General features: G+C 41.2%; 1 protein-coding gene across 1 annotated transcript; it reads left to right on the top strand.

The window, feature by feature from the left end:
* Positions 1-15,136: 15,136 nt before the first annotated feature.
* Positions 15,137-15,840, top strand: LOC132611864 (uncharacterized). Its single transcript, XM_060326227.1, has 2 exons — positions 15,137-15,485; positions 15,536-15,840. The coding sequence occupies exons 1-2, from the start codon at positions 15,137-15,139 to the stop codon at positions 15,838-15,840; spliced, it is 654 nt and encodes a 217-aa protein (XP_060182210.1).
* The last annotated feature ends 93 nt before the right edge of the window (positions 15,841-15,933 follow it).

Genomic DNA, 15,933 nt, shown 5'->3' with positions numbered 1-15,933 from the left:
TATGCCCGAACGCATCAATGGTGGTTTTTTATAAGGTTTTGATAAAATACGGAAATATAAATTCTAATCTAGAAAGCAAGTAAATTGATCAATGGCAACAAGAATGGAAGGAGGGAAACTACTTCTCAAGTAACGATCCAATCTATTTCACGAATTGTAAATAATAGCAAGTTTATGTTATTTAGCCTCGGATAATGACTCTAAATTAACTTCTTCCGAAGATTAACTAGACTACCCAATTGAAGATCTCTCAAGCAATTAGGAGCATTAAGAACATCCGAATATGGCTACAAGTGGTATTGCCTATTCCTAGGTCAACTTCCATTAGATGAGGGTTAACGCCCCAAATTCATGTTAATTATCCTATCCCAACTCCGTTTTTCCTCTTCCGAGTTTCAAACAAAGTAAATGGGCGAGTTCAAAGGTTAGCTAATCCCTTGAAAACATTCATGAACAAGAATAATTAAAATAGCAAAAACTTACTTGATTAAGAACAATGCAAATGAATAAATAAGCACAACAAGAGTGTCAATCTTAATTGTCACCAAGAGATTTCCATCAACAAGGATTAAAAAGAAGAAAGAACAATTTGTGTAGGAACCCTAGCTTCCAACTTGTGGGAGCTGCCAAAGATGATCTGATATTTTGCCTTAGTTTTCTATTTATATGAACTGGGATGGAAGAAATCGTCAAAATCCGAGTTCTGGTCGAAATTGCCGAAAATCCTTCATCGCGATCGCGCCATGTGTCTGCGCGATCGCGTGGATGACGTCAGCTTCCACTGCTCCCTTCATCGCGATCGTGTGTCGATACTGTGCGATCGCGTGGAATTAACAACGCGCGTAGGCGCGATCGCGTGGAATTAACAACGCGCGTAGGCGCGATCGCGTTAAATTCCAGCACGATCGCGTGGAGTACATTTCCCGCGTGGGCGCGATCGCGTGGGTACTCTGCGCGATCGCGCAGAGTATTTTTCCACGATATTTTCCAGAACCTCCAGTAAATTCCAGTTTTGCAACTTTTTTGCTTGTTTTCCACACTTAGGCTCTAGGGACCTCGTATTACCTGAAACATGACAAAAACTACGTAAAATGACATAGACTTGCTTAAAAACAAGTAAAACTTATAGTTAAAAAGTATCGATTGTGGCATAAAATCACGCCACATCAACACCCCCAACTTAAAGTATTTGCTTGTCCTCAAGCAAGTCATACAAAACCATGACTCAATCTAACACCTAGATATTATAGAATAACAATGTCTACATTGGTTTTGACTCTGAACTACCGGCATGCATGTTTTCCTTTAAACGACCACCCCAACTTTCTACTTTAAAACAATATGCATAACTCAAGAACACTACGACTAACCATGAAGCTTCAATGAATGACATCATATTATCGAACATATTATGGTGCACACAAACGCTACTTTAGGCGGTCACTTTATTTTGTTCAATTTTCATCCTTATGCCCTCACATAGACCAAAGAATGTCCCAACACACATATATACGACAAGAATGGGACGAAGATGAAAGAGAAGAGAAAAACACTCACACTCACAAAGAAAATTCATATTTACACATGCAAATACCATAGGCTTGCCCTTATTTTCTATGTTCTCATCCTAGGATTGTTCGGTTGTGATCTCATTAGGACTTGTTTCGGCTTGTAATGTAGGTTTAGGGACGGGTCGGATACTTTTTGGATATTAGTGACTCACCCTCCTTGAACACTACAACATCTTTTCACCTTAGTTCGCCTCTTTTCTTTCCACCCCTTTATTTTCTTTCAGTTTTCAACCTCGATGTGGTTTTACTTCTAACCAACCTAGAATTCTTTTTGCGTTACAGTCTTCTGATTTTTATTTTTTTTTATTTTTATTTTTATTTTTTATTTTTTTATATATATATATATGCAGCTACCACATCGAATCTTCACTAGCAAACTCCACCACCCCCAACTTATGTTTTGAACATGTACTCCACATTTAATTCACCTCCAACTTAGACATTTTGCCTCATCTAATTAATAGCATCAAGGAGGGAACGGGTGTGAAGATGAATTAATTTCACAAAGGGTAAGGTTTCATAATTGGCTAGCCAAGAAAAAGGTCAAAAAGGCTCAAAAGGGGAAACTAGGGGTATTTTCAGCTTTTGGAGAGGCTTATTTAGGCACAGTGACTTATTTACCCAAAGAAAGCCTAAGATCATTTCACAACCAAACTAACTTTCGTATTTCAAACAAGACCAACCGGGCAAGTTCTAGATTATACATGCATAAACAGAATCAAACTAACACTTCACACACACATCGGCATAAGGACAATAAATTTTACACTTGTGATCTCCTAGGTAGTAATTCATCACACACAACACCCCAATAATCACAATGTCATATAAAGAATCAATCATGTCAGACAATAACTGTTCTAAGTATGCATTTTTTAATTTTTCGAGGGGTCCAAAAATTTCAACAAACACAATACATGCCATTAGTTATCAAGTAGTACCAAATAAAACAAAATTATTCTATTCAACCTAAGCAACATCCTAAACATGCCAGTTTCAACAAAATAAAACTCCCCCCAGGAAAAGAACTCTGGCAAAGAAAAGCCGAGGAGGTTCCTACCCCTAACCAAAAAATTTGCAGTGTCCTCACTGCAGTACATCAACACAGAAAAAACTTTTTTTTTTTTCATACCTCCTAGCACTGCGTGCTATGGTCATCTCTGCTCACTCTCTGAACTGGAGCTGCTGGGCTCTGGCAGGACAAAATCGTCCTCATTTTCCTCCTCTTCATGTTGTGCGCCGCATACACTCCTCAGAATGCTCATCATTTTGTTCAGGAATTTGCTTTGCTTCTTGGCGTGCTCCCTTGCCTTTTTCTGCCTCCTCTCTATTTTTCCCTGCTTTTCTTTGATATGCTTCATGTCCTCCACAATACCTGCTAATGTTGGACCAATAGGAACAGAGGGAGCTGTAGATGTTCCTTCTCCATGTGAGCCCGCAGGGAGACTAGCCACTAGCTGCTGAAGCCGATTGTCCATCCCATGGACCTGGGTGGAGATATATTGGAAAGGCCTGGCTGCTTCTTGTATTGGTGGTAGGATTGGTATAGCCATAGGAGGAGCAGATGCCCCACCAGTAGAATCTGATGCAGTAGATGTAAACTGCCCAAATGACGAGCCTGCTATATCAATCTTCCTTTTCTTTTGTATAGCAACAGACCCTCTCTTTTTCAAAGGATGAATTGGTCCCCCAGGCCCCTTTTCTTTGTCACCTGGCCTTGTGGGCACTCCATCAGTGGAGCACAGGTAAGTGATCAATGACGGGAAGAATAGACTCTTAGTCCGTTCAAGCACCACCTCCCGGATTTCTTGCATAATGAGCCTCCCCACGTCGACAGGCAACCCTTCCATCACAGCACAAATTAATTTGGTCCTCTCAATAGGCACGTCTGACTCATGTTTGGAAGGCAACACCCTGGATGCGACAATATCAAGCCAAGTTTTGGCCTCAGCAGTGAACTCTGCAGAGTCAATTTTTCTCTGCATTGTTGTCAGCCACTTTGGTTGCTCCCCACCGTGGAGGTGGGTCACAAACCATTGTTGCCGCAGTTGTTCATACATCTGTGTCATCTCGCTGTTGTCACCATCCTGCAGATTGTAATAGGCATTTATTCTTGAGGCATTGCACAGGACATCCACACCTCTGACTTTGACAATTGCCCTATGTGTAATGTCTGCCTCTGCAGCATTTGCGTAGAATTCCCGCACAAGGGTATGGTTTGCCCTGATTGGTTCATCTGCAAAGCGTATCCAGCCACTTGTTACCAACCTTCCATAGAACTCGGGCATCTTTTCTTCCAGATTTTCTGTTACAAAGCCCCTCTCTTCAATGAAGCTCTTTCCCAGCAGCCTATCATACAACTTCGAACATTTTGCTGACTGGAAGGTGGTGGTGTCATAATATTCAATCAAGGGTACTTGGGCAGCACTGGATGATGAAGCCATTTTTTAAAGTTTAAGTACCTACAAAACAAACACAATGCATATGAACACCTACAATGATGTATAATGAGGAGTTGGGTTAAGGAAATTGGTCCCCCAAGTTTTGAGCAGCTCTGCGCGAGCATTATGTTTGGGCACTGCCATTTTTCCTTCAGCGCGATCGCGTGGCAACCAGGCGCGATCGCGCCAATTTGAGATATTCCTTTAGTGCTATCGCGCAAGGAACTGGCGCGATCGCGCAAATTTGAGCCATTTATTCAGCGCGATCGCGTCTATTATCAGCGCGATCGCGCTGAGTCATTTCAGATTCTCAGAAACATTTTGAGAAACAGGTGGCGTGCATGATTTTTGGGGCTTCGATTCAACGATTTTAAGCTTGTATTTTGCCCCATTTTTTCTTCATATCAACACCCATCTCTCAACTCACATCACTCAACAACAAACAACCATTTATATAACAAGAAATTCAACAATTTTATCATATATTCATGCTTAAACAAGTGGAAGAAAATTTTTCTTTCACAATTTCTAACATGGAAAGATGATAAAAACAACCCTAGGATCAAGACAATGAAAGAATCACATACCTTGTGGTTGCAAGTTGAAGAATTCTTCTTAAAAATTGAAGTTGAATTTGAGAGAAAATTGAGAGAATTTTTGAGAAAAAGTGAAGGAAATGATGGGTTTCTACCGTTTTGCCTTTCTTTACTCTGTTTTGAAAACTGAAAACGCGCCTCTGCGCGATCGCGTGGTGATGTAGCGCGATCGCGTAGAGTAATTTCTATTCTTTTTTTTTTTCACCGCGATCGCGTGGGTTCTTTGCGCGATCGCGAAGAGTAAAATTCGCCCAAATTTTTCCAGATTCAGAAAATAAGCACAGAAACCAGTCTAACAAATTACAGAAACCAGCAGCTACTGATTTGTGGCTGTTCTGAAAACTCCACCTATTCAAAACAATTCCAAAAATTGTGAAATTTTGCAGATTAGTCACAAATCATAAACTAAACAATTCTAAAAAATCAAATTTCAAAAATGATTAAAAAATTTAAAAACGATGGGTTGCCTCCCACCAAGCGCTTAAGTTAACGTCGCGGCACGACGGATACCAACTTTACCACTTTTCTCGCCATTTGGAGCTTATGAATTTGCGCCCCAACTTTGAATCAAGATTATGATGACGCTCATGGGGCGGTGGCAGAAAAACAAATAGGCCAACTCTCGGATGTCTCATTTTGCACTTTTTGGCCTTTGAGTGAGGAATGCCATTTTGTCTTCTTGGCATAGCAAACTTTAAAATAAAAACGCTTTCTTCTTCATATCCAAAATTCTCTATTGGCTCGGTTAGTTCAACTTTCATATCATCAACCAAGCACAATGTTGAAAAATGGCTCGAATGTGGTCCAACGCGCTCAAATTCCAAGTTTGCATGAATTTTGACATTCTTACCCATTAATGAACTAGAGTCTTCAAAAACGATGTCATGAACTTTTTTATGCAACTCTAGTATCATTTCTTCAATCTCGGCATCATTCACTATTCTAGGATTTGGTGGTTGGTAATTTATGATTAGCCCTTGAAAATCAATAGTGGCCACTTCTTCATTGGAAACCAACTTAAAACTACTATCCATGGCCTTTTGATATTGAGTGTTACATTCCTCAATCTTTGCATTCAATTCGGCCTCCAATTTTTGGATAGCAATTTCAAGTGACTCCATTTCTTGACTTTGCTCAACATGCATTTTTAGATATTCTTCCATCATCCGTGAAAAGCCTTCACGGTGATTTTCATAGGCTTCAAGTTGTTGAGCTTGATTCATTAGCCAATCTTGGCTCAAAATTTCCTCTTTGTCAAGTTTTTCTTCATGGTGAGAATCGTCCAAAGCTTGTAAAAATCCTAACATGGAGAAATCCATGTTTTGGACAGTTTCATCATCTCCATGTTGAACTACTTCCCACCAATTGGCCACAATCTTCCCATATTTTTCATTTCTCGCCATAATGCCATTCAACATTTCCTCAATTTCCTCTTTTCGAGAATTGGAAATTTCTTCTTCATGACTTAGCTCATTTTCTTCAAGTTGAACCATTTCTTCAATTTCACAACTCTCGTTGTGGTCACAAGAATTTCCGGGCTCATCTTGTAAATTTGAAATCTCTTCTTCAACTACTTCATTTTGAGGAATAGGCACATCCATGGAAATTGAAAATTTTTCATCCTCAAGTGATTTGTTCATTTCCAAAATGGATTGCCCGACGAGTTCTCGCTCCTCCTCCCTTTCCCGGTCAAAGTATGCTTGGAGCAATTCCATGATACCTTCATATTCGGTACTTTGCCCTTCGTTTGCCATATCATTGTTCCTATCAAACTCAAAAGCACAACTAGCATTTTCGTTAGAACAACTAGGGGGAGGGGAAGTGAAATAATTGGGACAATCACCCCAGTGTCCACCTTGACCACCACATATATTACAAATACTCTCATCATAGGATTGAGACGGTGCACACATCTCTCTCCCGGGAGCATATTCACAATCTTGCCAAAAGTGGGGTCCTCCACAATATGGACATGGGTCATCAAAATATGGATTACAACCATCAAACCCATTTTCATTCCAAGATGCCATTTTTTTTTTTTATATATAATAAAACACAGAAAACACTTATACAAATATTTACGGGTTCGGTTCAAAGCAAGTTAGCTTATTTCCTAGATTAGCCAAAATACACCAATTGTTCCCCGGCAACAGCGCCATTTTTTGATAACGTCCAAATCCACCCTATTAATTAGAATGGGCACGGTCGTATGCAAATATAATTTACCCAACTATGAGTCGGGGTCGAATCCCACAGAGAACAATATGTAGGTGATTTAAGCAGATTAGGAATTATCACTAACAATAGCTATGCCCGAACGCATCAATGGTGGTTTTTTATAAGGTTTTGATAAAATACGGAAATATAAATTCTAATCTAGAAAGCAAGTAAATTGATCAATGGCAACAAGAATGGAAGGAGGGAAACTACTTCTCAAGTAACGATCCAATCTATTTCACGAATTGTAAATAATAGCAAGTTTATGTTATTTAGCCTCGGATAATGACTCTAAATTAACTTCTTCCGAAGATTAACTAGACTACCCAATTGAAGATCCCTCAAGCAATTAGGAGCATTAAGAACACCCGAATATGGCTACAAGTGGTATTGCCTATTCCTAGGTCAACTTCCATTAGATGAGGGTTAACGCCCCAAATTCATGTTAATTATCCTATCCCAACTCCGTTTTTCCTCTTCTGAGTTTCAAACAAAGTAAATGGGCGAGTTCAAAGGTTAGCTAATCCCTTGAAAACATTCATGAACAAGAATAATTAAAATAGCAAAAACTTACTTGATTAAGAACAATGCAAATGAATAAATAAGCACAACAAGAGTGTCAATCTTAATTGTCACCAAGAGATTTCCATCAACAAGGATTAAAAAGAAGAAAGAACAATTTGTGTAGGAACCCTAGCTTCCAACTTGTGGGAGCTGCCAAAGATGATCTGATATTTTGCCTTAGTTTTCTATTTATATGAATTGGGATGGAAGAAATCGTCAAAATCCGAGTTCTGGTCGAAATTGCCGAAAATCCTTCATCGCGATCGCGCCATGTGTCTGCGCGATCGCGTGGATGACGTCAGCTTCCACTGCTCCCTTCATCGCGATCGCGTGTCGATACTGTGCTATCGCGTGGAATTAACAACGCGCGTAGGCGCGATCGCGTTAAATTCCAGCGCGATCGCGTGGAGTACATTTCCCGCGTGGGCGCGATCGCGCAGAGTATTTTTCCACGATATTTTCCAGAACCTCCAGTAAATTCCAGTTTTGCAACTTTTTTGCTTGTTTTCCACACTTAGGCTCTAGGGACCTCGTATTACCTGAAACATGACAAAAACTACGCAAAATGACATAGACTTGCTTAAAAACAAGTAAAACTTATAGTTAAAAAGCATCGATTGTGGCATAAAATCACGCCACATCATATACACATATCATGTGTATGGCAAGGATATATTATGTGTATACCTATAAGGAAAATAGGCTGGTTATTGGCAGTATACATATGTGAATAAAAGAATATGACTTGTTTGGACCATTTATTTAATCAAGAATTCTGAAAGTCTTATATATATTGAATGTATGTTATTACATTACTGTACTCGTCCCAGTCTTTCATCTTGATTCTGAATTCATTTAAAAGCCACTTATTTTTCCTCAAAATATTTCCTACAAGTTGATAGTTGTGTATGACTTTGAGACTATGATTATATACTGTGGCCACACTGGTTCGTTTGAGAGTTTGATGGAGGTTTTGGGGGATAGGTCTAGCCACTCTCTGATATCTAGCCATGCCGGGGGTTCATGAAATCCCTTGGAACTTGTGCGGTGTCGGGAAAAAGGGTGGTGACAACCTTTTCCCATCAGTATATCATGGTTTGAAATTTTCCAGTGGAGCAATGGTATATGATAAAGTCTTTGGTTGTGCACTTGTGATCATACGGGGAGATATGTGTATATATATATGCATATATTACACATGATTATGACAAAATCAGGTCTATCAAACATAGATTTAATAAATAGGGACATGCATGTACATGTATGTATATGAATATATAATCCTGATAGTGATTAGATCCATCCGGACCTATACTAATTCAACTCCTTTTCCTTTTCCTCCTACCGCACGACCACTTGGGCTAGAGTCCAGCCGGCCCAACAGGACCATTCTTTCAAATTGTGTAAGTCTAAACTGAAAGCAAATATTACGAAGGCTCAGCCATGGGTGAGAATGGCATGAAGGCCCAGCCATGGGTAAAAATGGTTTTTAAGGGGGTTTGGTACACCCCCTAACGCACTTCTGTCCTCCTTTTAATTTCATCATGTCAATCTGTTCTTTTATGTGAAATATTGTACTTGTATAAACTCACATTATTATTGGAATCTTTACCTTTGAATTAGGCATCTTATTTGAACGGTGCATATGCCGTTTAGTTAGACCTTAGGCCCCAATGCGATTTTAAAGCCCGGATCAGCGTAAATGTTTTCCAAAAAGAAATAAAACGGCTAAAGTAGTAAATAAAAGGATCAGTCCCATCTTTACAAGAAATAGTGTATTGTTATCACTTTTTCACCAAGTCAAATTTCATCTTTGCAAAACTAAGAAAAATGCCTCTCACAGATAAGTTTTCAAAAATCCGGTTTTAGTTCGGGCGAAGACGTGGTTTTCAAAGCTGTTTTGAATAAGTACGCCTTACAAAAAAAAATGAGTTCTATTCTTTTTAAATCAAATCAGACGAAAGTATGTTTTGTAACTGTATAAATGACATGTCTTACGAAAATAAGTTCTGCTTTCCCTTTAAAAAAACAAAATCAGACGAACCCAATATTAATAATAAATAGTCTTAGGCATACATGTATATTTATAAATTTGCTTGTACTGAAGCACGTACGTTGTTTTTTCTGGAAATAAACTTAGGCAAAATTACAGAGTTTGAGGGCCAAGGCCCAACCCGAAGGACATATTTCAGGCCCTATTTAACCAATTTTTTTCGGACAAAGTAAAACAAATATGTTTTGGGTTTAGCCCAGAAACTGAAGAAAGGAGTAAGAGATTCTTGGGCAGAACTAAGCAATCCTAAATCATTTAATAAAAGAGGGTGTGATTTGGGCCTAAGCCCATGAAAAATAGTTTTTATTACGAGCAAATCAGATTTTAAGATAAAATGTCAAGATTATAAATTTTATTATAAATCCGAACCTAAATACCATGTATTTAAGGGGGATATATTCCATTTTTTTAAAAAAACATGATATGCAACATGACAAACTTTTGCAAGAAATAAACACCAGATAACTAGTTCATGCAAATATTCACACATTGAAATTCGAAGGTTAATCGTATAGTACAGATCCTTAATATGAGGGTGCCTAACACCTTCCCTAGGGGATCACCAAAACCCTTACCTAGAGCTTTAGATTAAGAAGGTTTTTTCACGGCGTATGAATAAACCCTTCAAAATTGGTTTTCCTAATTTCCTAAAAATTAGGTGGCGACTCTTTTAAAATAAAGTCCGAAAGAACACCAACGATTTTGAAGGAGCTTTTCCGAGCGCTAACCTCATCCGCGAAAATGCCAACCATCATAGATGATGACTCTGCTGGGACTTAAAGGTTCTAAACATAAGGATTCCAATATAATGTGGGTATATTTGCTTTAACTGTTTTTTTGTTTACTTTCCCGCAATTATCGACTGTCATTGCATGCATATCATAACTCTGCTACTCTTGGCATTTATTTTACATTTTGTTCCAGAGGCGACATCGTGGAGCACGCGGTCGTCTTTCACTAAAAAAATCAAATACATCCTTTGGAACTGTTATGAGGCGGGGTTAGTTCGTGGTCGTCCAACAGCCTTGACGGTTCAGCCCCAGTTGTCCGCTCGGGTTCTCGATCTTTTGTGAAAAAACCACTCTAGTAAAACTAGGATAGAGCTAAGACAAATTCCTGCTGAACTAGAGCATTCATACCTAGACGTGCTTCGGGTATCTCAGACCTACCTAAAGCTCATTAAGGAAGACCATCTTGTGTCCGGACGGTCTATGACCCGAAGAACACAGCATCTCATTTATATGCTATGTGGAAGCATGTTTAGTGCCTATGTGATGAGCCATTAACCCTGTGGGGGATGGGAGAATCCTAACGGTGTTTTATTTTGTAGATGGAAGAACACATCCGTTTTGACATAATCATCGAGGCTTCGGATCTGTTGAGGATTTGGTGGCCATGGTTAGGGGATGCTCACAAGAAGACGATTAGCTGCACTTTAGGCCATCTACCGGCTATCATGACGATGAAAGGTCGTCTATAATTAATAGAGGTATTAACGGGACATTGGGACGATAAGGAAATGTTATTTCGCTTCGGTGAAATTGAGATGACTCCAACCTTAGAAGAGATTAGGGATGCCATGGACACCAATGGAACTTGTCTAAGGGGATGACACAAACTAGACCACCACCTGTTATTTCCGCAAAGGCCCACAATCGGCCAAATCATGAAGTTTCTTGCACTAACTGAGCTGCCCTGGGCGCGAGGACCTACTGTAACCTTTAGGGATTTGTATCGGAGATTCAGGGATGCCACGGGATATACTCTATACCAGAGAGAGTTCAAGAGTAGGGAGGAGTGGGAAGCTGTTAGACCCTTGGCATTCGCCATAGCTTTACTAGGCATTATGGTATTCCCACAAGGGGATTCGATGGCCATAGACACCCGAGTGATCTACTTAGCCCATGCTATTTTCCATGGTATAACCAAGGACCAAGATACGAGGTACTTTTATTTAGCACCCATCATTCTAGCAGACATCTTCTGGGCGTTGGACAAATGCCGAAGTGGTTTTCGATATTTCCAAGGATGTAGCATGTTTTTACAATGGTGGATTATCAAACACATCAACATGACTAAGGAATTCCAATATCTGAGCAACCACAACAGGGTAGACCGTCTCACAAACTATTGTCCAAACCTTGGTTACATGTCTAAAGAGGTATGGGCTGACTTTTTCGAAGAACTGCTTGATGGTAGAATCCAGTGGATGTTTCCTGACTTCATATCAGAAAATGTGGTGGTTCGGCATAAGAATTATACTTTTGTGCCATTAGCCGGGGTTAGAGAAATTCGTCCTTATTATCCGTCTTGGGTTTTGAGGCAATTCAGTAGGAAGCAAGTGATACCTCGGGTAGGAAATCCCGAGCAATTCATCATTGAGCACACGGGGTAAAAGATCAAGAACGCCTGGGTAATCCTCAGAGAATGGAATGGTCGCGTGAGTTGGGGTCCAGACAGTTTAGCTCCAGACAGATTCGAAGCAGGGTGTGACCCAGGGTATCATGAGTGGATACAGGGACACCTGGCACGGGCAGCTATCCTAAGACCCGCACCTTCTCACGACACTCAAGCAGAAGATCATTTGAAAGAATGTCTAGAAAACACAGAAGAACACTTAGCCCGAATCCTAGGAGAAACTGATCCGGTGATAGTCAGGATGGAGATGTACCAAGAACGGTTGCGGATTCAGACCACCATTCGGAGGGTAAAGAAAGCCAAAACAAGCCAGGCCTCGACATCAGCAGCTGTAGGAGAACCTTGCTTATTTATTGCTTTATATTGAGCCCTTTTCGGCTTCATCATCTTTGTAATTCCTTCGGGGAAGATATTTTATTATTATTATTATAATATGATGATTTTTCGGGGCACTGGTTCACTTTCACAAATGACACCTGCATGCTTCAATCATTTAGTATAGCCGTAACTCAAAAAGGTTTTAGGAACGTGAGTAGTATAAATATCTGCCAAAATTACATGACTGCTTGCTATATGTTTTCACATACCTGCTTGATATGTGTGTTATCATGTATTAAGGCTTAAATACATTTGATCCGATGATCTAAAACTACTTACCAAAGGGAAAACCAAAATATTAAAACTTACCCAAATTTATCTCCATTAAAAGGTTGACATGCCATGGAAAACCAAGGAGAACCAGAGACGCGGACTCTGGGAGAAACAACTGAAATGTTAAGAGACAAAGTAATACAAATGGAGAAGCACCTCCTAGTGATAGGGAGGAAAATTGAAGAAGTGGACCGACTGCTAGAGATGGTTGGAAACCCACCCTAGGGCATGCCCCAAGAACAGTACTATGGGAATATCCCGGAAGAAGTAAGAGAGTTAGTACTGAACTATATACCTCTAGAGAAGAGGCCCATGACTCTTAGAGAAGGGACTCCAAAAGGAGGGGAGGAAAGCCAAGTAGCTGGATCAAATCATTGGGTGACAGACCCAAAAGAGAAGTCCAAGCCTTAACAGGAAGCCTCTGAACCGGTTGAGGAGGAAGAGCCGGAAGAAAAAGAGAAAGATCCTCAGAATATGGAAGGGGAGGAATCAGAGCCCGTTGTCGTGAAAGCGAGGGGGGGGGGGGGAGAAGAAGAACCATTCGAGATGTTCCCTGTGTTCATAAAGTTTGAGAATAAGGCAAACAAAGAATTTGACTACTATGCCCCGACCAACGAGGGATCTGACTTTTATGCACCATCGCCCACAATGGTGTCTGCCACCTCCACCATGGCATCTAAGAATTTTGGGAGGGTAGGCCCCTCAGAACCTGCTTGGTGAGGAATTGCCTTCAAAGCCCATTCCTCCCCATTCAGAGTAGCTTCACGGCCTGTCACCTGTAAGGAGGTGTTCGGAAGAATGGTCGCCACAGGAGTGCCTTGCACCACCCGGGTTAGGTTGCCGCTGCCCGAGTTAGTGTATCCATACAAGAGATGTCTGTTCCACCGCAACCAGGCTGGTCACACCGTAAAAGAGTGTTTAGGGTAGAGAAGAAGAATTTGCAATCTGATTGATAATAGGATCATCGGGACTCTATGGGGGCCACACACCCTACTAGTCCATGATCTTATCATCCCTGGAAAAGAAGTCACCGCTACCACTCAGATCTGGCGGTATGATTTCATAATCTTCGAGGAATCATATGCCCGCATATTCTCGACTCTGGCCAGTCTAAGGAAGGTTAGACTCGTAGAACCTGCCCACATGCCCGCACCATTAGGGCCTAACAGCAACAAGTTTTGTCTGTATCATACAGGAGCTATGGGGCATGACATAGAAGAGTGCTACGCCTTCAAGCTCGAGCTTGAACACAAGATCAGTACAGGAGAGATTCTGGTCATCTCACCACCACAGTGCTAAGAAGGAAAGAGAACAAGAGAGAGCGAGTTCGTAAGGACAGCGACTCGTAGAGTTGTATTTTTTGGTAGATAATAGGTGTCCCCATTTTTGAACATAAAAGGTTACCCCCTCCCTATAAATATTATAAGGAACCACGCCGACCTAACCTCCCTATGGAGGGATGCGCGGGAAGCCCTAGCCAGGCCTGGTCTGGGGATGTCTCTAGATAGGTTTAGTTTAAAGGATATCTTGGATATATATATATATATATATATATATATATATATATCCTTCTTTTGTAAAACGAACTAGGATAGGGCCTGATTTCCCTTGGTGGAATATGTAGGGAGTCTACGTAAGATGCACCCCCTATATAATATAAATTACAATCCTCCCCCTCCCCCCATTTGTTTAACTTATATAACAAGGGAGAGTTTGGCATGGTAAGTCAGCCATGAAGCCCATTAGACCAAGATCCACCCAAACATCAAAAGCCCACAAATATTCGAGCCTTTAAGACAGAGGGTCAAAAGTGTTCAAGCTTATTATGTGACTTTACGTGTTATGTGCACTTTAAATATCAATTTGTGATATCTTATTTTTGTACTTTCTGACCAGTAACTTACATTATCTACCGTTGAGTTATTCTTGTCTTATAGAACGAGGCCGATTAGCGTAACACTAAAAGCTGGGATACTTTAAAAGATCAAAAGCCGCGTTAGCATCCCTCATAGACAAAGCAAAGAGAAAATGACTGGTACTCCCGAGAACGAAACTGAGCTCGCTCTTCGTGATGAGGATACCTAAGATCCGCAAGGGGTATCATCCCAGGAAGATGTAATCGCGACACTGCTAACTGCCGTTACGGCTCTACAAGAAAAGGTAGCCCGGAATGAGGCAACGAATGCAGGCAAGGATGCCTCGACAGAGGAAATAAGGCCTCCTCATCTATTTCCTTCCTTGAGCTCGCCAATACCTGATCATTTCCCCATATACCCGCCAGGAACCATCCCACCTCCACTAAGCTCTACCAACCCGAATCATGTTGGAAGTTCTTACCGCACTTCTCCCCCAGCAAAATACCCACCCCAGTCCCAGGGACCACCTACTCAGGTCCTTCTTACCAGGTTTCTCATTCTGTCCAGTAGGCCAATTGCGTGCTCCAGCTCTGCAACCTAGGCAAACCGCCATTGCCCCACTCAACCATACCGCCTACCAGGTCTCGCTCTTCACTCCCAACATCCCCAGTGAATGCTCTCCGGGGCACAAGGAACTAGACCATTACAAAGAAATGGAAAGGGCTTAGAGAGCCGAACAAGATAAGCGAGAAAGAGATATGGAGAAAAGATGGAGGAATTACTGGAGAAATCCAACAGGTCTGCAAGAAAGGCTACGGGCTTAAGGTATGACGATCTGTGCATGCATCTAAATCTGGATCTACCAGATGGATTCAAAATCCTAAAATTTGAGAGGTTCAATGGAGCAGGGAATCCCAAGGCACATCTCCGATCCTACTATTACCAATTGGTTGGAGTAAAGAAAAATGAACCTCTGATAATGCAACCATTCAGTCGTAGTCTAACCGGAGAAGCCGTTGAATGGTTCACAACTCAAGATATGTGTCAGCAGCACACCTGGGAGGACATTGTAGAGTCCTTCATGGAAAGGTTTTGCTTCAACGTCGAAACAGTGCCAGGTAATAGCGGTCTGGCACTGTTTCATCGATTTTTGTTTGACCTTTTCAAGGTAATAGCGGTCCGGCCCTTGTGCAGCCTCCAATGTGTGAAGGAGAGCTAGTCTCTGTATCCATCGGGTCCCAAGAACTTGATTTCTACGACCGAATGCTGTCTATGGCCGAAACACCATTTGCTGAATTAGGCAAGATGGGAGAGGCTATAGAAGATGGCCTCAAATTTGGGAAAATAGTTAGTGTCTTTAACAAGGCATCGGGGCAAGCTGTTGTAGGAGCCTTCCGCAAGAAGAAAGAGGACGTGGCCAGCTTGTCCCATACCCCAAATCTAAGCCCAAAAGAACTACTATCCACCACATAGCTACACCCCTCATAAATTATCCAACACCTTTGTACTACGCACAACCCAACTTTACCACCACTGTACCTGCTTACACGGCTCCACCCGGTGTCC

Source organism: Lycium barbarum, chromosome 9 (assembly GCF_019175385.1).
Source record: "Lycium barbarum isolate Lr01 chromosome 9, ASM1917538v2, whole genome shotgun sequence".
NCBI lineage: Eukaryota > Viridiplantae > Streptophyta > Magnoliopsida > Solanales > Solanaceae > Lycium > Lycium barbarum.
The sequence above is the reverse complement of the archived record's forward strand: the minus strand, read 5'-3'. Positions and strand labels throughout refer to the sequence as shown.

Excerpts from the sequence above, each read along its gene's own strand:
- LOC132611864 (XM_060326227.1), top strand. The coding sequence starts at position 15,137 with ATGGAGGAATTACTGGAGAAATCCAACAGGTCTGCAAGAAAGGCTACG. Across the intron at positions 15,486-15,535 it reads CAACGTCGAAACAGTGCCAG|GTAATAGCGGTCCGGCCCTT; the intron begins GTAATAGCGGTC and ends GACCTTTTCAAG.